Genomic DNA, 23,890 nt, shown 5'->3' on the forward strand with positions numbered 1-23,890 from the left:
TAATTCAATGTAGACCAGACAGAAAAGGCGCCAACGTACTGGTGGTTCAATGTTTAAAACAGGTAACGAATCACTACCGAGGGGGTGCGGTATGCAAATATCGGGGGCAGTGTTTTCCTTGTATGTTACAATAAAAGTCTGAAATGGCGGGAAGGGAGCTCGAGCGTGATCGCGGAGCAACTAACCGTCGTTCGCTCTCAGAGATCCGCTTCCGCCGATATTGAAGACAATTTTCCTGTGTGCCGAGTCATTTCTTTAACTTTGTCCGAGAAAATCTCTGACAGTTACCCATTGTAATTCTTATTGAGTTGGAGGTTTACACAGGCCTCACACAGGATCAGATGGTTTCTTATCAACCGATCCAAAGTTTATTAGTTTCAAGCTGCTCTCTGCAAAAATTACACTATATTGAAAATGTTTTCTTCCTGTTTTTTTCATAAAAAATTATCCAAAAAAAAGAATTTCACTTTGAGAGTAGTGTAGCAGGACTACTCCGTGAGCATCTCCTCTACACAGTATCTATCGATCCACCCGACTAAGGGCGAAAAGTGGAGAAATACACCCTGGACTGGTCATCAGTCACTCACACATTTGACTATTTAAAGTCTTCAATTAATCTTGCGGCAAGTTCGTGGCTTCAATCCCAGCTCCGGCCTTCCTGTGTGGAGTTTGCATGCTCTCACCGTGCCTGCGAGGGTTTATTCTGGGTACTCTGGTTTCCTCCCACACTCCAAAAACATGCATGGCAGGCTGATTTAACACTCCAAATTGTCCCTAGGTGGTGAGTACGGATGGTTGTTGGTCTCTGTGTGCCCTGTGTTTGGCTGGTAACTGGTTCAGGGTGTCCCCCGCCTACTGCCCGAAGACAGCTGGGATAGGCTCCAGCACCCCCGTGACAATGTGAGGATAAAGTGGATCAGAAATGGATGGATGGATGGATTAATTTGGCAGAAATTCATTGAAGGAAACCAGAGTAACTGCAGAACTTCAAAATGACGCCGCGAGAGTGGCTGATTTCCTGTAGTTCCTATATTTTGTTGTTCTACTTCTTCCTTTCATAACTTTGCTGCTGTGAATTGGGAATTTCTCCATTGCGAGACTAATGAAGGTTTTCTTCAGTTCTTAAACTCATATAAGTACAGGAAGAATACCCTCTTTGCCTCCACCCCCCCCCCCAAAAGTAAAAAAATTGAGAGCTTCTGAAAGTATTGACTAAATGGAGAATGGTTTAAAGTGAAGTCAAATCCAAATGCTTGTAATGCAAGCAGTTGTTGAGAAATTCGTCATCTGCATGTTGATATGCAATATCAGGCACCAAGAAAAAGAAAAGCGGAAGAGTTGCATCCCTTGACAAAACTATGTTGAGGTGGTAATTCAAGGCAGAAATAAACACCTTCGATGTTTGCGCCTTTTTGTCAAACTTCGATGGCTTCGATGTTTGCCATGAAGCTCTTTATGCTGTTTTCCACTTTGATTGATTTATTTATTTTTGTAAAGTCATCTACAATGATTTCACACAGCCAGTTGTGTCATGAGGGGTAAGCAGCCAGGCCGTGAACAGCCATTAACAACACACACTCAGCCTGATGCGCTTGGAAACCACAGGACTCCCGAGACCAACGAAGCCCCCTCTGTGGTTTGCTATCTCTCGACTGACTCATCGACACATCTGGACTTAAGTACATGTGGCTCTCATACAGCACGGGCACTTGGGCAAATGAGGGATAATTAGGCTTAGTTGACTTTAATGAATGGCTTAATGTTGTGTTTCATTTCAGATGAGGAAAAATATAAAGCTCAGCACTTATCAAAGGGCAGGCCATGGTGATGCTCCTGAAGGCGTGTTGCTCTTGCGGGCTGAAAGTTTTGTAATTGGTGTATGAATGGGGTCAAGGCAAAGTGAGCTGTAGATAGCAGCAGCACATGAGGGAGTCGTTACAATGTGACCACAGATTTAAGGACTGGGAACACACTGGGATACACGGAAGCAAATTGATCATTCTCTCTGCAAAGTTACTACAGATGAGAACTCTGTCACTCCTCAATGACACACAGAGAGCTCTAGCACTCCATCTTTATTTATTATACAGCAGGTAAAAATATGAGGAAAGAGCCTTTGTTTATATTGTAACATATGATATTATAGCAAAATGTAACTACCGTATTTTCACGACTATTTGACGCACCGTACGGTTGGGCGCAGTCTCATTAATGGGTGACATTTCTGTATTTTACACATACACAGGACGCATCGTACGAATGGCCGCAGTTTTACAGTGGTAAAACATACGCCAGCTTAAACATACGGCATGCATGCACGCACTCTAACACGTTAGCTTGAAGCATACAGTAGCATGCCAAGACATACAGATAAGATAAAAACACGTTTTTAAAAAGGCAACGAAAGCAGAACTGAGTTCGGGTGTATTTTATTTAGCCATCGTACAACGTTCTCAAGTTTTTCGATCAATCATCACCCAGAAATCCATCAAAGTCCTCATCCTCTGTATCAGAAGCAGAGGACTGCACATCTCAGTTGTCATTGAATGCATCACATGCTAGTGTGAGTTGCTACGCATTGCCGAGGGGAAAGAAGGAGTAGCAACAGCAAAGTCAACATTTCGCTCGTGTGAAGCTTTCCCACATTTGAAAGTAAAGAACAGAGCGAAACATGGTGGCAGCGCGTGTGTGTGTAGAAAGAATTGAACAATTGTGCAAGTACCGTAATCCATCAAAAACGCCGCGTTCCCTCTCGTTGTTGCGTATTGTGGCGTAACTCGCCAAGCGCTGCCTCTCACTCTTTGTAAAGTTGTGTTTACCACCGATCATCCATTGTTCCCATGCCGTTTGCAACTTTACTTTGAACGCCCGGTTGATGCCAATGTCCAGTGGTTGGAGTTCTTTAGTCAAGCCTCCGGGAATAACGGCAAGCTCAGAGTTCATTTGCTTGACTTGTTTTTTTCACCACTGCTGTGAGATGGGCACGCATGCCAAAAGCATAACCGGTGGCTTTAAGTTTGAACTGAGCTTCGTAGGCGTGTCTTTTTGTCGAATTTATTTTCAGGGGTTCTTAGAAACCAAAACCGGAGTTGTTTTGCAACAATGCACATTGCCACACTCTATACAAGTGTTGGTACTGGCTTGAGGCGTCCACTTACACGCCCACCCTTCACCATTGGCGGACTAGCTTGCCTGTCCCCTCTCTCCCTCTCTCTCCCTCTCCATATACTGTATGTATATATACATGCCCACCCTTCACCATTGGCGGACTAGCTTGCCTGTCCTCTCTCTCCCTCTCTCTCCCTCTCCATATATGTATATATACACGCCCACCCTTCCCTGATTGGCCGACTTCTTTCCTGCATGCCTGGCCACAGTCACTTCCGCCTTTTCTCTATATAAACAGCGTGTCGGCTGTCAGTCAGATTTTGGACCTCAGCGCATATAAAGGACGCTCCGCACCATAAGGCGTCCTGTGCATTTTGGAGAAAATGTAAGACTTTTAATGGCGCCTTATAGTCGTGAAAATACGGTATATAAGCTCACAGCGCGCCTTCAAATCCGGTGCGCCTTGTGTATGGTCATTACCCAAAGATGGCTCCTTGCTGGAGACATGCTTACTATGTTATAACTTGCCGTTGGTTCAGTGAACTGTGTCGCTGCTTTATTAAAGAGGTTTTTGTTGCAGCTGCCAAAAAAGGAGAGCTGTTTTTTGTTTGTTTTGTTTTTGTTTAAGGGGGGGAATAGTTGCAAAATATCATTCTTGTTTCTTTTCTAGACATTTGTAACACGTCATCATGATGTGTCTTGTAGGTGGCAACTTTTTTTCCTCATGCATTCATCTCGATTATTGGAAAGATTCTCGGAAGGGGCAAAAAGACCATGAATCCTTTTCCAAAGTTTATGTAGATGACATAGGAGCTTACACTCTGTGGGATACAAGGAATTATAGGCATGTGTTTGTTTCAAACACACACACACACGCACGCACACACACACGCACCCAAAGACATATGAACATAAAAGAATTCCACCAAAGGTCCTTTCTGACCGCAATAAACAACTGTCCCACCACAAGCTCTGCTTCTGATTTTGAATACAAAACATTTTGATTTGTACTTGAGCTTTTTTTTTTTATTTGTTTGATTTACATTCATTTCCAGCTCAAATACAAATGTCAAGCTGGCAGAAAAAGATTGCATCTGTAAAGGAAAACTAAACATTGGTGAGTTATGCTTCTGCTGTGGTATGTAAATGCAGTTAGAACTGAAACAAATAGCATGTGAGAGATCATCATATTCTGATAGGGGTCATTCTTCTTCCATTCAAACATTTTTGTTCCACTGACTAAAACGAAAAAACGTAGGCGGTAAATGGTTTTAAACTTTCTGTGCCTCCCGAGATAAAATCATCTTCACATTCCATATGAATTATGAATATGTTTGGAACAGAGTGATCAACTTAAGTTAATAATTTGTCTCAATGGAAAAGCCTCTCCTGTGACCCTTTTAATCAGCTTAAGTCATTATTTAATCAGAAGATGATAGAAAGGTACAGGATGCATGGTGCCTTGAGGAAAAAACGAAATGGGGGATCTTGGAGATGTGTGATGGATCATCTCTGACTGTATCTGGTGCAAGAGTCTTGTGTGGATATTGGTTGCCCTCTAGCTGCCAACACTGAGAAGTTGGAGTTCAACGAGCAGCTCAAAATGGCAATCCCGGTGTAGCGTGTTAGTCACTTTGCAGTGTTTGGACCAAGAAATAAACCACAATAGTCTGACTGGATGCATTGTTTAAATATATTACAAAGAATGCTAAGGTTGAACTTGATGAGTGGCAAAACATCAGAGATAGGCTTATAGAGTGCATTTGCTCTGTGATTGTATTTATAACTTATATAATGCATATTTATTTTAATACTAATCAGTTACGACAACTAATCATCTATCTATCCATCTATTTTCTGATCCGTTTATCCTCCTAAAGGTGGCGGGCATCCTGGAGCCTATCCCAACTGTCTTCGGACAGTAGGCGGGAGAAACCCTGAACACCAAACAATCGCAGGACACACAAAGACAAACAACAACCATCCACAGTCACACGTTCAACATATCATGCATGTTTTTTTAGACTGTGGAGGAAACCGGAGTACCTGGAGAAAACCCACTCAGGCACGGGGTGAACATGCAAACTCCACACAGGAAGGCCGGAGCTAGAATCGAACCCGGTACCTCTGCACCGTGAGCCCAACGCGCTAACCACTCGGCCGCCCATTACTAATCGTCAATTTTTTTATTGATTTCATTCCTTGTAATAGTTTTACTTGTCCATAGCAGGGGACTAAGACGCTATCATGGATGAGAAAAAAAACGGAGCAAACTGCAGAGGTATTAACTTTTAGAAACCAAAATGGGAAATGGTGTCATTTCTCAACGTTTGAATGAAACGATGTGCACAGGACATCTTCTGGAAGGCAAAGGCCTGATGTGGACATTTCACACAAGTATAAACATGTAACGCTTCATTGTAGAAGTTCCCAACCTGAACACAAGAAGTATATTTTTTTAACGTATCTTTATTTACATTTTTAACAGTAAAGGCTGAAATGTAACATTGTTTCCAAGGAATGGAGCTTTCCATGTTCCAGGAGTTTAACGGTGCACCGGTTTCTTTATAGCTGTCAAATATAATTTAGGCTGAAAGCGTTGTTTATCAGGCACCTAGCAACGCTGTTTTGAATGAAAATTGCCTGTTTAAAAGGCTCGGAAAACGATGCCATGAGCCAAGTGCCTTTCAGGTCCAGGTTTGCTTCAGCAAAAATTCTCGTGCTGTAAGCCATGCTAAAAATCTAAAGTGGCATCAGTTAAGCAAGTGTACAGAGTTTTCCGCTGACATTCTTCCATGTCAGGGCATACAGTTTCGATGGAAGTGATGTGAAAGTTGTTCTCACAGGGCAAGCTGTGTGTGAGAAGCTTTATGGCCGCGGCTTAAATTGGCAATGTGTCTCAAAATAGCCAATTGCGATTAATTGCAGGAAATAGCTCTGAGATGGTTTGATGTTTGCATGCATCTGTATTATTCATCAAGAGAGCCTATTAGCGGAGCAATATCTCGCCTTCTCATGCGTGTCAGCTTAAACAAGTGCAAATTTTACTCCAGGCATGGGCACAGGGTGTGTTCTTGGGGTGCTTTAGAGGCCAAGTGTAAGCACATATGAGAAGGCAATTAGAGATAATGCCATTTTACACACAGTTGCCTATTTTTTTCCGTGAGAAAGAGTCGAACAAGTGCAATAATGAGAGCCAGAAGCTATTGAAAGCATTCCAAAAACGTATTTATTTTTCTCAAGCATCCCTCCCACACCCCACCCGACTCCCAGATGAACCATGGCATGGAGTTGCCTATGTTGTATTTCAACATCATCTTTGGTCCCGCTGTCCTCCCCTCTCTCCCCATCGTGAGATTTTCTTTTACCCTAAATTCCCCTCACCCTCACTCTGTCTTACATAAATCTCTCTATCACACTCTCTCTCTCTCTGTCTCTCTCACACACACGCACGCACACACACGCATGCACCTCTTTATCTTATTTGTGGCCTTGGCAGGCAGATTGTTGCCTTGCGGTTTAGGAGACAGCATTTTCCCTGTCACAGAGAGTTGAGGGTGCAAAACCTTCACCACACATGCTTCCATGAGGGCGGCATGTCAGTTTCCAGCATATCTTGTCCCAATGGGGAAACCTGGGATGGATTAACCTCCGGCTGAGCGACGAAGTTGGGAAGAGTTGAGTTTCACAAATTTCTGTGCCATTTTCTCCCATCTCTGTTCCATTGGCACCGGAAAGTGTTGGGGTGAACGCGTAGTTCAAACCTCATGTTCAGACGCGAATATTGGAGCTTACAACAAATACGGCTGACTCGTTTCATGTTTCATGTGTATTTGGTATCATGTCATGGTGAAGAGAAAACTTGACAAAAGAGTCCATGGAAACTCTTTGAAAAGGCAGGCGCTGTGAATCGTGGCAGACGATTGGAGTCAGGTCCACAAATTGGCTGCTGGATGTGGTGCCTGTTTGATAAGCGCAAGGAACGCATGTCAGTTTGGAGAAAGGAGAGAAAATGTTGTATGTTTTTGTTTTCTTTTTTTTTTCTTTTTTTTGGGAAATGCAAAAATAATGAAATGAACAAGTCTTTGCAGCTCATTGCTTTAACATTGATAGTACAGTACGTCGAATCATGCTAAAAGTGATCATATCTGGAAAAAACACGCAAGCTACAGTCAACAGGGGGTGCCACTTCACTTTTCGCAATGAAGCCATAAGAGCTTCATGGTATTTATGACCAAGAAAAAAGAGAGAGAGAAAAAGAAGGGAGCTGAGTTAACATTTTTTCCCCTATTTGTTTTTCCTCAGGAGACTCAGGGAAGCATCGATCCAAAGAACCAAAGAAGAAGGGGAAGAAGAGGCTGCGATTTTGGGCTCAGAACCAGCACAGCGACCACTTGGCCTCTGCACGCTCCAGTCAGTGAGGACTGAGAAGATGGACTTTGGACGTTGAACAAAGAATCTACGCAAAGCTGCTAGCTGCAACCATGCTCTGACTGACAAACATCACAAAACACTGTCAACCTCGCCTGCGTCTCAGACTTCCAATAACATCCCGCCCACCTCCCTCACCTTCCAGAGCATCGCCATGATTCATTCGTAAATCCGTCACTGCAAAATGTTTTGTCTCGATACGATTTCAGTGCCGACACACTAAAAATCATACTCTACGCACCTGCCTGTTGCTACATCCTCTTGGCTGTGCTGTTCAGCTAGGTGACTCGATTCGCTGCGGTTCCACCTCATGCCTTGCCTTGTGGACTTTTAACAGTCGACATTAGTGAACTAATTTCCTCTCAATAACAATGCCATCAACTATCTAGGGTGAATAAAGACAGAGTGGGCAACCACAGACAGGAAGGGTGGGCAAGCCAAATAGAGGGAAGTGAAAGAGAAAGGCAGGCAGAGATTTGGCCAACTGTTCATGAAACAGCCCTAAAAGGAGAAACTAGGAAAAGATGATGAAGAGGTACGAGACTCGCCCGAGGAAAGGGAGGTTGACGGCCAAGAAGATGGCACCTTGAGCTGAAAGAGACAGTTGTTTATATATATTTTTTCTCCCCATTTCTATATTTATGTCCAAACAACCCTCACCTGTCTGTCTGAATGGATATGGACTGCTCCATGTGGCCTTTATGTTCTGTACATTTTTGAGAGTAATATTAAATAAATTACCATGCGTAGTTGCAAAGTATTTTCATTCTCAGCACAAAACTGTTTACGTTCAGTCCGCTGTATGCTCTCACTGTATAGTGTGCATAAGAAAGAAAGAAAAACAAAGAACTTGAGTTTGTTGACTCGCATGGCAAGAGACACACATGTACACAGTTGATCTAATGATGAAAGCTTATTGCCGTATTTTCAGTCGCGACTTGCTCACCGTTCTAAATGTTGAGATAAAAGGCTGTAATACCAAACTGTAGATTAAAATGATTAAAAACAATAACCTGGCCATCACATAGCAGTTTCATTTATATAGTAGGTATATATTTGATTTATTTATTGATTCAATTTTGTACTTTTTTTTGTTCAATGAAAATGTCTTTTCGCCTCATACTGTTACTCTTATACGCTTTAATAATTCTTTGAGTTTGACACAATGTGCATATCAGCCAGAATTTGTTTTGTCATGTCGTGCATTGCTCCGTGTTGTATTCCAACCGTTCAACTACATCTACTGATTTCACTGTTTCAAAGAATAAACAAAAATGACGTATACAGCTCTGCTTTGATATATTCTGAGTTTAATAATTAGATGCCAACAAATGTATGGTCATAGGACTGCATATGTGTACATTGTGTTTTATTAAATGATATTTCGTGTGACTTGATGAAATTTGTTATTGTCTTCATCTTGAACATAAGTGTCTATACTCTCTGTTTTGACGATTATATCATTTCAAAACTATTCATGGAAATAATCATCTCGTATCACAAAACACCAGTGCAGCATGAAGCCAAAGGATTTGACATGGACCATTTGGTCTAAAATGGTGTAACAAGATTCGGAATATTCAATCATACACAATCGTGTTTTGAATTGCTAAGCAGAACATTTGATCACATCTTTATGGGCTCCACATTGCACTTAATACACTTAAAAAGATGACACTGGTCAGCAGCAAATTTCAATCACATATGGGTTGTGTGTCCCGAAATGTATATTTCAAACATGTCTTTTTTTTCTTGGCACATGAGTTTTTATGAGATATTTAAATTTTTTTGTCTGATTTTTGGCGTCGGCCTCATGCAGAGGTGCAGGGTTCGATTCAGGCTCTGGCCTCCCTGTGTGGAGTTTGTATGTTCTCCCCGTGCCTGCGTAGGTTTTACTCTGGGACTCTGGTTTCCTCCTACATTCCAAAAATATGCATGGTAGGTTAGTGGAACACTCTAAATTGTCTCAGTGTGAGCACAAATGGTTGTTCGTCTATGCATGCCCTGTGATTGGCTGGCAACCAGTTCAGGGTGTCCCCCGCCTACTCCCCCAAAACAGCTGGGATAGGCTCCAGCTAGCCCCACGACTCTTGTGAGGATAAGCGGATAAACGAATGGATGGAATTACAGGGGAACAGTGGAAAAGCTAAATCCAAAACACCATCCATCCATCCATCCATCCATCCATCCATCATCTACCGCTTATCCGGGGTCGGGTCGCGGGGACACCAGCAGTAAGGGATGCCGTCAAGCTGAAGAAGGAGTCCTATCGAGCCTTTATGGCCTGTGGGACCCCAGAGGCAGCTGACGGGTATCGACTGGCCAAGCGGAACGCAGGTTTGGTGGTCGCCAAGGCAAAAACCCGAGCATGGGAAGAATGTGTGTGTGTAATCCAAAACACAAAGTTCTGAAAATGTAAAGAAACCAAAGTAACAAACAATAACCCATGAGAGAGGGACAAAACAATGACAGTAACAGCAGCACAAACAAACAAACAAACAAATGTGAGATTCGCATAACGGTCCAACCAGGACTGACAGAAATCAGGAAACTAAAATCAAGCAAATTTACGAGATAAAAAGGAACACCTGAACAAAACACAAAGGGTTATGGGAGCTGATTGGTTAACACAACGGACCCGGACAGGTGGAAAAAAAAATGAGGAAGGCCAAAGCACATGAGGAAACACAACTATGAAACAAAGCTAAATGTCAACTCAACAAAAGTAGAATCATGACATTAACACGCACATTCACACACATATGGACAATTTGGACTTTTCAATGAAACTAATCTGTATGTTTTGAGAATATGGGCAGATGCCAGAGTACCCGGATAAAACCCAGGCAAGCATGGAGACAACATGCGATGTGCAAACAGGAAAGCGGAAGCCAAGATTTGATTCTCGAACATCAGTACAGTGAGGCGGATGTGCAAACTTGGTACGCCGTACCATTAACTCAATGTGCCGCCCTGCGGACTCAATATTACATTACATACTTTTTTTTTTCTTTCCATCCAGAACCACATCACACGATCAAACAACAAATATTGCAGAAAAAGAAGATCATGTCACATGTAATAGTCACATTTTTAGACATCTGCTGCCTGTTTTCAGGTTAATAAGAGCAAATCCCAGATGTCACCTTCTGGGCTACATTTTAACTCCTATACAGTGGGTAAACCTTAAAGGCTAATGAAGAAAAAGAGCACTGACAATAAACACCACTAGAGCATGCGTTTCATAATTAACAGTGTGAGGCAAAATTAAATAGGCTACAAATAAGCAACAGACAAATGCATCCCCGATGAAAAGGATTACTTTAATGGCACCGTCATACTTTGACATTGCTTTGCGCGTGGAATGGAAATGGGACTCGTCCTCTCTTTGTAAACCACATCTGTGAACTGTGTCTGGTTGCTTGTGTGTGCGTGTGTTTGAGTGTGTGTCTGTGTTTCAGTGTTTGCTCGATTTGTGGTTAGTTGGCTGAGACTTTTAATCTGACTGGGAGAGTTTTCATTAATCGTGTTGAGTCCTTTTATAAAAGCCTGGTTCAAAGGCCGAGCAAGTGCAACCACTGGCCGGAAATAGCCCAGTAGGCTCTGCAGTGACGGCAATCTACGCTTTACAACAAGTTATGAGCAGCGTCATGCTTCGACGCATGTAATCGAAGACAGGCATAAGAATATGGGGAGCTGCACTCTACTTCGCCACGCTGTGTATTCTCCAGAACGTTTGAAGTTGGGGCACAAGTGACTGAAGCGTGTGATGAATTTACCTTTTTTTTTTTTTTTTGGGTAGACTTATACTGAATTGGGTTTGACATCAGAAAGCTCATTAATAGACACAGAATGAACATTCTATTTCAGGTTATAGCTCTGGGACTTCATGTGACACAAGACTTTTCCATTTTGTATGTGAGAAAACGTAGTGGAACATGAACAAGGTGTGCTTGGTTGCGTGTGATTATGAAAAATAAAATAAATAGCTTTTGACAAATTGAATTGAATTTACATTGATCCATCCATCCATCTTCTACCGCTTATCCGGGGCCGGGTCGCGGGGGCAACAGCTTTAGCAGGGAAGCCCAGACTTCCCTCTCCCTAGCTACTTCTTCCAGCTCTCCCCGGGGGATCCCGAGGCGTTCCCAGGCCAGCTGGGTGACATAGTCTCTCCAGCGTGTCCTGGGTCTTCCTCGGGGTCTCCTCCCGGTGGGACATGCCCGGAACACCTCACCATGGAGGCGTTCAGGAGGCATCCGAATCAGATGCCCAAGCCACCTCATCTGGCTCCTCTCGATGTGGAGGAGAAGCGGCTCGACTCGGAGCCCCTCCAGGATGACCGAGCTTCTCACCTTATCTCTAAGGGAGAGCCCGGACACCCTGCGTAGAAAACTCATTTCGGCCGCTTGTATCCGGGATTTCGTTCTTTCGGTCACGACCCATAGCTCGTGACCATAGATGAGGGTTGGAACGTAGATCGACCGGTAAATTGAGAGCTTCGCCCTTTTGGCTCAGCTCCTTCTTCACCACGACAGACCGATGCAACGTCCGCATCACAGCAGACGCTGCACCGATCCGCCTGTCGATCTCTCGCTCCCTCCTGCCCTCACTCGTGAACAAGACCCCAAGATACTTAAACTCCTCCACTTGGGGCAAGATCTCCCCCCCGACCCGGAGGGGGCACTCCACCCTTTTCCGACTGAGGACCATGGTTTCAGATTTGGAGGTGCTGATTTTCATCCCAACCGCTTCACACTCGGCTGCGAAACGCTCCAGTGAGAGTTTGAGAGCCCTGTTTGAAGGAGCCAACAGCACCACATCATCTGCAAAAAGCAGTGATGCAATACTGAGGCCACCAAAACGGACCCCCTCAACGCTTCGGCTGCGCCTTGAGATTCTGTACATAAAGGTTATGAACAGAATCGGTGACAAAGGGCAGCCTTGGCGGAGTCCTGCCCTCACTGGAAACGATTCCGACTTACTGCCGGCAATGCGAAACAAACTCTGACATCGGTGGTATAGTGACCGAACAGCCCGTATCAGGGGGTTCGGTACTCCATACCCACGAAGCACACCCCACAGAACTCCCCGAGGGACACGGTCAAACGCCTTCTCCAAGTCCACAAAACACATGTAGACTGGTTGGGCGAATTCCCACATACCCTCGAGAACCCTGCTAAGGGTGTAGAGCTGGTCCACTGTTCCACGGCCGGGACGAAAACCACACTGCTCCTCCTCAATCTGAGGCTCGACTTCCTGACGGACCCTCCTCTCCAGCACCCCTGAATAGACCTTACCAGAGAGGCTGAGGAGTGTGATCCCTCTATAGTTGGAACACACCCTACGGTGCCCCTTTTTAAAAAGAGGGACTACCACCCCGGTCTGCCAATCCAGAGGCACTCTCCCCGTTGACCACGCGATGTTGCAGAGGCGTGTCAACCAGGACAGCCCCACAACATCCAGAGCCTTGAGGAACTCCAGGCGGATCTCATCCACCCCTGGGGCCTTGCCACCGAGGAGCTTTTTAACCACATCGAGATACGAGAGCCCACCTCAGAGTCCCCAGGCTCTGCTTCCTCCAAGGAAGGCGTGTTGGTGGAGGTCTTCGAAGACCTGCCCACCGGTTCACAACGTCCCGAGTCGAAGTCAGCAGCGCCCCATCTCCACTGTACACAGTGTTACTGGTGCACTGCTTCCCCCTCCTGAGACGTCGGTTGGTGGACCAGAATTTCCTCAAAGCCGTCCGGAAGTCGGCTTCTATGGCCGCACCGAACTCTTCCCATGCTCGGGTTTTTGCCTCGGCGACCACCAAACCTGCGTTCCGCTTGGCCAGTCGATACCCGTCAGCTGCCTCTGGGGTCCCACAGGCCATAAAGGCTCGATAGGACTCCTTCTTCAGCTTGACGGCATCCCTTACTGCTGGTGTCCACCAGCGAGTACGAGGGTTGCCGCCACGACAGGCACCAACCACCTTACGGCCACAACTCAGATTGGCCGCCTCGACAATAGAGGCACGGAACATGGTCCACTCAGACTCAATGTCCCCCGTCTCCCCCGGAACATGGGAAAAGCTCTGTCGGAGGTGGGAGTTGAAACTCCTTCTGACAGGGGATTCCGCCAGACGCTCCCAACAAACCCTCACAATACGTTTGGGTCTGCCAGGACGGACCGGCATCTTCCCCCACCATCGGAGCCTACTCACCACCAGGTGGTGATCAGTTGATAGCTCCGCCCCTCTCTTCGCCCGAGTGTCCAGAACATGCGGCCGCAAATCCGATGACACGACCACAAGGTCGATCATCGAACTACGGCCTAGGGTGTCCTGGTGCCAAGTGCACATGTGGACACCCTTATGTCTGAACAAGGTGTTCGTTATGGACAGTCTGTGACGAGCACAGAAGTCCAATAACAAAACACCACTCAAGTTCTGATCGGGGGGCCGTTCCTCATTTACATTTACATTGAATACAACTTTATTGACAAATGTGCTGTATGTATGTGTAACATACAGCACGGATGAAATTTCTTCCCTCTCAACGAGGTTTGGATATAGGACACGGTTGCAGGGTTCAAAGTAAAAATATATACAGTAATCCCTCGTTTATCGCGATAAACGAAAATCCGCGAAGTAGTGACCAATGAATATTTACAGGTAATTATTATTAATTTTAATTTTAAGTCCACAAAAAGTCCGCAAACAGTCCGGGAGAAGCTGCAAAACAACAGTGAGTCACATAGAGCAACATATACAGTACAGTACTCCATTTATATGGATTTAAAAAAAAATCTGCGATGCACCGAATCCACGATTTGAGGATCGGCGACTGACAACTCAAAATGGCAAGGATGTGGTAAAGAGGGCAAGAACTGCTCAGATGCGGGGCAAGAGGCTGGAGTGCACGCCCACGGACGAAACATACTGGCAGGGTCCAAGGGAGACATGGAACATTTAAAAGCAAGGTAAGGAGCAACAGGTGAAAACAATCAGGGTGACACAGGAGGAAGGTAACTGACTTGAAACGAGAGGAGACTCATTCTTTCAAAATAAAACAGCAAGTAACCTGACAAACAAACCTCACCGCGGTATGCCAATTTACATCTGCTCAGTTTTAAATTTGGCGTTTGCGAGTGAAGACGACATTAGCACTCGTTAGACGTCTAACCAAAATGAAAATCAGAAAGCTTTCTATAGACACAATTGTGAAGGTTAATTGATGATTGCATCGTTAGCATATACCAGTGTTAGTGGGGTTGCTTTCTGACAACTGCAATATACCGGTACTTGAATGTTCAAAGAGCTGTTTACTCCTACACCTTGGGACTGTTTTAAATGGCAAAAAGAATGCCTTTAATTATTTCTGTTCTAATCATTTCGCTCACCTGTAAATGTGGAGTTTTGTGACAAAATATAAAATACATTTTGCATATTATCCGGACGTAAGCTTCAATACAGTATCTGAGGAAATCTTTTCTTGTTTTTCACTCTTGATGCCAAATTGAAAAAGACTGAAAAAACGTTTTCAGTCTACAGCAAAAATCATGGAATTGGCATTGAAATGTTCCAATATAATTTTGGATTGGTGTGTCTATCATTCATTTTTATGTGTGTGGAAGTGTATGTGCAGCTCCACTTGATAACAACAGGTGCATTGGGGACATTAATTTATTTATTTTTTTTTACAACCATTTATGTAGCTGGAGGCTTTTCTCAGAAAACGGGTATAGTGTTTTTTCCCCAAGGGTGCAATAAGTTCTTGGCCCATGTTACTCTAAAATTTGGGTTCCAAATACAACACATTAACCATTGTCCTTGTTCCCATGAGGGAAATTGAGCCTCTATGTCCTTCCACACAGGATGTGACATGTGAGTGCTTTATGATCTGAGTTGAATCATGCACACATAAAAAAAATTAGGGGCTGGGCATATATTTCCTCATAGTGGTACTTTCAAAGCCATGGGCACAAGTATTATATTGGGCTCCGTATCCAGCTGGTGTGGACAAGTCCCCAAGTTTTCTTATTCCCCCTCCTGACTCATTGGCAATCCCGCGCCATTCATTCAATTTTATATGTGCCGAGTAGCCGTGTTACTACCGGTTTCCAGGGAGAAATAATCAAAAACAGGTCTTATTAAAGTATATCAAGACCAGTTGAAGAGGATATAATGTGCTCGCTAAGGGCCAGGAAAGGATGTATTTGCAGCATGGCTGACACTTGTGGCTTCTTGAAGTGGGCATTGCACAGGTACTCTTTGGGGGTGATTATTCCAGCCAAGTGTTGCATTGTGGGTGAGCAGATTTTAGTGGGTATGAGTACAGTAGGTGGGAAAGGCGGGGGTCTCATTGTTCTGGAGTGTTTTTCCTCCTACCATTCGTTCAGAGTCAGATTATGCAGAGCAATAAATCAGAAACATTTGCTTTCGTTTGGAGGGTCTGAAGTGGAAATAGCCAATCATGAATTCACAAGTACAAAACAGGAAGCATCTCAAGTGGGTGGAAGTAGATGTCAGAAACCAGGGTATTGTAACTAAATTGCTGGCCATTGAATCTCTGGTTATACAGAAAAGTCATCATCCTCGGCACAGCGGTGTATTAGTCAGTGTGGGTTGTACAAGTATCTCTCATCAACTCAGCCGTCCAGAAGGTCTTGATCTCATGTTAGTGGCATTGATTGTGTCTTTCCGTAGGAGTGCACGGAGGCAGATGGATCACAGCTTTTACTGCTGAGTCTGACCTGCGGTGGGGTCTCTGGTTCACACTAAGCTCTCGCCTGGTGCTGGTTTGGATGATTAACTGTACAAGGGTGATGACTCATTTGTCGGTTAAGAGTCTGAAACAGCTGTGGTCAAAGGGAACACTAAGCCAAATCAGTTCCAAAGTTCTATTTCAGGATGTCAGCTATCCATTCATTACTGGTTCTCAGAAGAAAAAACTGTCAGCAGTTTAACACACCCACAATTTAACATTAAGGTGGTTGACGGATATCGTGTTACAACAGGCTAAGGTATTTTTGGTATAATTTCACACATATCACCCTGGATTAGGTCAATTGCGGAAAATCCCGAAGACAGACGGCAAGAACACATGCAGCGTCTAGCGCCATTAATGCATCGTTACATGACAACAAATGTGGCCACGATCTCCTGACATTTGCTAAAATTTTCTCTGCGCATGCTACACATGTGATACAGGCGCAAATGTCGCCAGGAGGTAGAGTGCAAGGGTGTAAGTACTCAATGTTAAGCGAATGTATAAACATCCCGAATAACCTTTATAACACTGAAAATAGTTACAATGCAGCCCAGCCCAACCACTTTTCAATTCGTCTCATCTTGTGCAGACTTATTTGGATGACATAATGAAACCTGAGCTTATCCAGACGCACCTCATATGGATGTCATTCATTCATTATCATTGGTGCTCTGGCAAGAGCGGCACTGTGCTATCCCGACGAGTTGAGCTGACCGGTTGAACCAGATTCTTCCGATTCTGGTAGCCTTTTGCCAGCAGCTCTGCATCCTCCATGGCAGCACCGCATGTTGTCTGAGGTCACCCGTACATTGTTTGTCCAAATTTTCTTTGGTAGCCGCAGCTACGTTTCAATTACTAATTTTTGAAACAACAACACCAACAATACATCACCCGTGACAACTGTGCGTACATCTAATTGAGCCATCCCTCTTGTCCAATCAGAGTCTTATTCCCCATGCTTCCCACACCTACCAATCACTTCCGGGAGGAAAATGTTGCTGTGGTTCATCATTTGTTCACATGTTGTTTTTGGTTTTGCGCTTGCGATTAAAAAAAAATTAATATATACAGTGGGGCAAATAAGTATTTAGTTAACCACCAATTGTGCAAGTTCTCCTTCTTGAAAAGATTAGAGAGGCGTGTAATTGTCAACATGGGTAAAGCTCAATCATGAGAGACAGAATGTGGGAAAAAAACTCAGAAAATTACATTGTTTGATTTTTAAAGAATTTATTTGCAAAAATGGTGGAAGATAAGTATTTGCCCCACTGTATATGTGTGATGTGTGTGTGTATATATATATATATTGAAGTCAAAATAACAAAAATAACACAACGCATAGGACACAGACAGTCGTGCAATCTTCACCACTTTTCTGCATACACTTTGTTGTCTGAAGCAGTTATAGATGAAAGAGGGGAGGATCAAAGTGTCCTTTCACCAGTGAATCAGAGACGTCATGCTGAAAATGTGCACGCATCTGCTACAAGCTAAGTTTTGAAAGCAAATGCAAAGCTGTAGCGTCCATTGACGAAAAAGAGATTGGCTCACATCTCCTGTCCCATGTAAATCCACTTCAATTCCAAGCCGCGACTCCCAGTTCCACATCCGCATTGGCGCTACGCAGTAACGCTCCTGTCTTCTCATCATTGGCTCCTCAAGCCTTACATCCATCCAGCTGCAGACCGTTCAACAGCACCGATCTCTCCGTTGAACAAAGCGGGGCTGTGAAAAATGCTGCCCATTCCAGGCGCAAGACACAAGCGCCCCTGGACTGTCCAGCAACGAAAGTCAAATGGCGCCGACATTCCTCCCAGTCGAAAACAGTGCTGGTATACCCATGCTGCCGAGAAGGCGCAACCACCAAACACAGAGTTTCCTCCTTGATGAATGTTGTGGCCTCGTAGCATATAAAGGTGAAGAAGGGAGGCCATGGGGCCCTCTTAGGAAAGTCACATTTCCTAACCTTCATGCCATCTTTCCTTAACCTTTGTTGGAATATGGCAAAGAGTCAAGGAGAAATGATAATGAGCTTCTTTTCGAATATATATATATATATACTAGCTGGTTCGCCGCCCTCCGGGCGGCTCATCAGCTAGTTCCTGCGGAAGGCTGGTAAGGTGGGCCTTCGGCCCACAAAAGTGTTGTTGCTTGGTTCAACTTTTTGTTCATCTTCATTGCTTACCGCGAAAATAAAGAGATGTTTAGCTCTACTAAATAACTAACAATTTTATTGCAATGCTTGTGGGTAGACAACATTTTTTCACTAAGATGCCCGCGTGATCGTAGTGAGCCACTGCCTGAGCGGCGCAGTGGCGGTGCGCAGTGGCGGTGCGCAGCGGCGCGGTGAAGTAGGTACGTTTTGAAAAGGGACATACGGAAGGACAGACCGCGTGCGGGACGACGCGCAATATATATATATATATATATATATATATATTCATTCATCTTCCGTACCGCTTAATCCTCACTAGGGTCGCGGGGGGTGCTGGAGCCCATCCCAGCCGTCTCCGGGCAGTAGGCGGGGGACACCCTGAATCGGTTGCCAGCCAATCGCAGGGCACACAGAGACGAACAACCATTCGCGCTCACACTCACACCTAGGGACAATTTAGAGTGTTCAATCAGCCTGCCACGCATGTTTTTGGAATGTGGGAGGAAACCGGAGCACCCGGAGAAAACCCACGCAGGCCCGGGGAGAACATGCAAACTCCACACAGGGAGGCCGGAGCTGGAATCGAACCCGGTACCTCTGCACTGTGAAGCCGACGTGCTAACCACTGGACTACCGGGCCGCCATATATATATATATATATATATATATATATATATATATATATATATATATATATATATATATATATATATATATATATATATATATATATATATATATATATATATATATATATATATATATATATATATATATATATATATATATATATATATTTTTTTTTTTTTAATGATAACATTGTTTCAGATGAATTTGACTCCACTTTTTCGAACCAATATCTTAAGACGGCGAGAACTGCTGAGAAATTACTCGCCTTACCAGGAAATAACTGCTAGATAGGCAGATAGATAGATAGATAGGCGGTGCTTTCTACCGCCTTATTACTTATTACTTATTACTGATTCGTCTTACTGTTTATTGTATATGTTAAATCGCTCCATGTACAGCACTTTGTATGCAGTGATGGCTGTTTGAAAGTGCTCTATAAATACTGTTGACTTGACTTGACTTGACTAGATAATAAAATGAAAGAATTCATTCATCCATCCATTTTCCGATTGGCTTATCCTCATGAGGGTTGGGGGCGTGTTGTAGCCTGTCCATGCTCACACTCACACCTCGAGACAATTTAGAGGAAACAATTAACCTGCCATGCATGTGTTTTGCAATGTGGGAGGAAACTGGAGTAACTGTAGAAAACCCACGCAGGCACGGGGAGAACATGCAAACTCCACACAGGAAGGCCAGAATCGGCACAGGCCAGAGAGGCCCTGCACCTCTGCCCTGTGAGGTGGACGTGCTAACCACTTGACCAAATTAAGTGAATTTAATTAATTCACAGATTCTAGATTTCTGCTCAAAAAGACAAAGGTACTTATTCTTGGTTTTGTGAAGGATTCTCTCAAGATATTTTTCCTTCATTTCAAAATTATCTAATTCATGACAGAAATATGTTTATAATTTTATTTCATTTGTGTTGAACCACATCTTTCCATTTGCTTTGAACATTGGTTTCATGACCCATCACCTTGGAATCAAAAATTACATTTTAAATGATTACCTTTATGGCGGCCCAGTTGGTTGACTGGTAAGCGCGCCGACCTCACAGTGCAGAGGTTGTGGGTTCAATCCCGGTGTGGAGTTTGCATGTTCTCCCCGTACCTGCGTGGGTTTTCTCCAGGTCGTCTGGTTTCCTCCCACATTCCAAATAGGCATGGTAGGCCGATTGAACACTCAAAACTGTCCCGAGGAGTGAATGTGAGCGCGGATGGTTGTTCATTGCTGAGTGCCCTGCGATTGGCTGACACCTGGTTCAGGGTGTGCATCGCCTACTGCCCGAAGACAGCTGGGATAGGCTCCAGCATGGAGGATTGTGAAGATAATCGGATCAGAAAATGGATGGGTGATTAATTTTATTGGCTGAATAGCAAATACACAAAATTGAATACCACTTGCATTTTTGGAAATTAAGTTAAACAGTATATTAGGACCATTAGAAACTGGCATTAAAGGCATGAAATCTTCCGATCTATCTGCTCCTTCTTGAATGTAGTTTTGTAATACAATATTTTATCTTGCTATTGATTGTATGTCTCTGGTGATTGTGTTTGTAGTTTTTGTTTTCTGAATATGTATGAATGAAAAGAAGTCTCTGGCTTGATTTCTTTTTTTAGGTCCTTTTTCTGTCACTGGAATTTGTGTACTTTGCACATATTTCTATATTTAAAAATATTTTGTGTTCACAACATATATTTTTTTCTGTATGGATAGTAACATTAGTGTTTCAATTATTGAAACAAACTTTCCAACATTGCAACGCCGCTCACTACATTGAGTGCACTCAAGACAAGGGTCAGTCGAATTTTACAACTTGCGCAAGAACCAAAACTCCAGGAAGCAGGGGCAAGGTAACCTGAAGTAGCACTGCTTCTCATGTACCTTACTGAAGCACAGCCACTGACAGGGAAATAATGCTTAATTTCCAGCTTTATTTCTCCTTCTACGTATGTGGGGTTTCTCTGAATACTCTAGATCCCTTCCAAATTCTGAAAAAAGGCATGTCTGGTTAATTGAAGGCAAAACACATTTGTCAATAGGAGTAAATGTGAATTTGAAGAGCCCTTTGTCTAAATATGCCCTACTGGTGACCAGTGCAGGGTGAACTTTTTGGAATAATCTGACAGTGTTCCAAAGACAATACTGCATTTACCAATTTCTTTTTTTTTCCAAGCAACAGCGTTGTCATTGATTTTGGTCACTTCCACACTGAGCAAACTGCAATGCTCATAACAAACCTTTATTTATATTATTCAAGAATAGAATCAATTATTCCCCTTTCGAGCCTGATGAGTTATGCTCTTTCAGATGACTGAATGTCCAAAGTCTACTGGCCTTTCTTGTTTATACTCACTGGGAACCAGTTGTCTCATGACTGTCAGCATTGTTATCAAGTTCCGATTCGGCAGAACTCCCGAAAATTCCCTGGATTTTGTGTTCTTTGCAGTGGGTTAGGTGGGGGACAGCAGCCAATCGCAGGGCACACATAGACAAACAACCACTCGCATTCACAGTCAGACGAGGGACAATTTGTTTTGTTTGTTTGTTTGTTTGTTTGTTTGTTTGTTTATTGAACATTAAACATATACAGTAATAGTTTGACAGAAAATAAGGTAGATAAAAAAAGTAAAAAGAAACAAATCAGTCTTCATTCAACACAGTTATTATGTTCAAGGGAGTAGGATGAAGTAAAAAACGTATCTAGTCCTACCCCGTTATGTGTTTATATCTACTAAATCATTTTTATATCAATCAGAAAACAAAAAAGTAAGAAGAAGTCTCCATTAGGGCTCATACTTTACCCTTAACTGTGATATTTTTACAACTTTTGGTTTGTATCGGGATTATATACATCCACACCTTGGCACTCTTGTGTCAATTTTCTCTTGTATTCAAAATGGATGTTTCAATACTTTTCTCTATTTATCAACTTAGTTCTGATTTATCATTATATTTAATGTTTAGAATGTATCATTTTAACTCTGATTGATGTAGGTTGTTTGTACTATTTTTTTGAATTTGTTTTTGAACTCAGCAAGCGATTTACTCATTTTCAGGTCCGTTTCGAGATTATTCCACAGATTAACACCTTTGCTAGATACACTTCTTTGCTTGATGTTTGTTCTTGTTTTGAGTTTTTTGAATAAGTTGGTACCTCTTAATTCATAGTTGCTTTCTCGAATTTCAAAAAACTTCTGAATGTTTTGGCAGAGCAGGTTATTGTGTGCTTTGTACATTAATTGGGTGATTTTAGAGTCAACCAGGTCATAAAATTTCAGCGTATTTAATTTGATAAATAGTGGATTTGTGGGTTCCGTATATTTTGATCTATTAATAATTCGAATTGCTTTTTTTGTAGTTTGAGAATAGGGAGTGTGTTTGTTTTGCAGGCATTTCCCCATATTTCCACACAGTAGGTCATATATGGTAATAATAATGAAGTGTATAGTATGTACAACGATCTCTTATTTAGCACTTCCTTGGTTTTGTAGAAGATGCCTACGGTCTTGGCTATTTCTCTTTTTATGTTATCGATATGTGGTTTCCAACATAGTTTTGAGTCTATTACTAATCCGAGAAACTTGGTTTCATACGCTCTTTCTATTTCAATTGAGTTTACCATAATTTTAGCTTGGTGTTTGATTGGTCTTGTGCCAAAAACAATTAACTTCGATTTTTTTAGGTTAAGTGACAATTTATTTCTGTCGTACCAGTTTTTTAATTTGTTTAATTCATTTTCTACGGTTGTCAGGAGCTGTTTCAGATTTATTCCAGAACAGTAGAAAGTTGTATCATCAGCAAATAGGACACATTTAAATAGTTTTGAGACCTTGCAGATATAATTTATATATAAGATGAATAGTTTTGGACCAAGCACTGACCCCGGAGGAACTCCGTGAGTGATTTTCAGTTGATTCGTTTTTTTATTGTTGAGTTGCACGTACTAATATCTGTTTTCTAAATAACTTTTTTATCCATTTATAAGCTACACCTCTAATGCCATATATTTCTAGTTTTTTCAATAATATACCGTGATCTATTGTGTCAAAAGCTTTTTTTAGATCTAGGAAAATTAGAGCTGATGTGCCAAACATACGGCCCACGGGCTGGAACCGGCCTCCAAGGAGGTTCGATCAGTCCCGCAGGATAATTAAAAAGTGAAAAAATGCATAAAAGACATGGAATGAATATCCATCCATCTTCTACCGCTTATCTGGGGCCGGGTCGCGGGGGCAACAGCTTTAGCAGGGAATCCCAGACTTCCCTCTCCCTAGATACTTCTTCCAGCTCTCCCCAGGGGATCCCGAGGCATTCCCAGGCCGGCTGGGTGACATAGTCTCTCCAGCGTGTCCTGGGTCTTCCTCGGGGTCTCCTCCCGGTGGGACATGCCCGGAACACCTCACCAGGGAGGTGTTCAGGAGGCATCCTGTTGGATTTATTATTGTTTAGTAATCATACATTCACGTATTATTCGGTTGATTCTCGTGTCGTCATTTTATGCTCGCAATGAAGAATGCTTCTGCCTGTCAGTATAGTTTGATTTTGCTTGCAAAGAAGAACGCTTATGCTTGCAATCATTAGTTGGCTTTGCCTGCAATGAAGAACGCTTATGCTTTCAATAAAGATTTATCCTTTATTATTTACTCACATCTATAATCATTATATGTTCTTCATTATGTGCTCACTTTTGCTTGCTGTACCGTGTGAGAAGTTAGGGTCGCAACCACCTTTCCGAGGACGTGGCTGGGAAGAGATAACTGTTAAGACTAAACAGCGAGCAAGGCTGAACCGTGAATGGAGACAT

The 23,890-nt window shown here is 43.1% G+C and overlaps 1 protein-coding gene across 1 annotated transcript in view; it reads left to right on the forward strand.

Moving 5' to 3' along the window:
* The window catches only part of rspo2 (R-spondin 2), an 82,546-nt gene extending 73,613 nt beyond the window's left edge, over positions 1-8,933 (forward strand). Inside the window, exon 6 of the mRNA XM_052064838.1 lies at positions 7,414-8,933. Coding sequence (XP_051920798.1) covers positions 7,414-7,529 — 116 coding nt within the window. The 3' untranslated portion in view covers positions 7,530-8,933. The remainder of the gene's footprint in view (positions 1-7,413) is intronic.
* The last annotated feature ends 14,957 nt before the right edge of the window (positions 8,934-23,890 follow it).

The sequence above is a fragment of the Hippocampus zosterae genome, chromosome 5 (genome assembly GCF_025434085.1).
Source record: "Hippocampus zosterae strain Florida chromosome 5, ASM2543408v3, whole genome shotgun sequence".
Classification (NCBI taxonomy): Eukaryota; Metazoa; Chordata; class Actinopteri; order Syngnathiformes; family Syngnathidae; genus Hippocampus; species Hippocampus zosterae.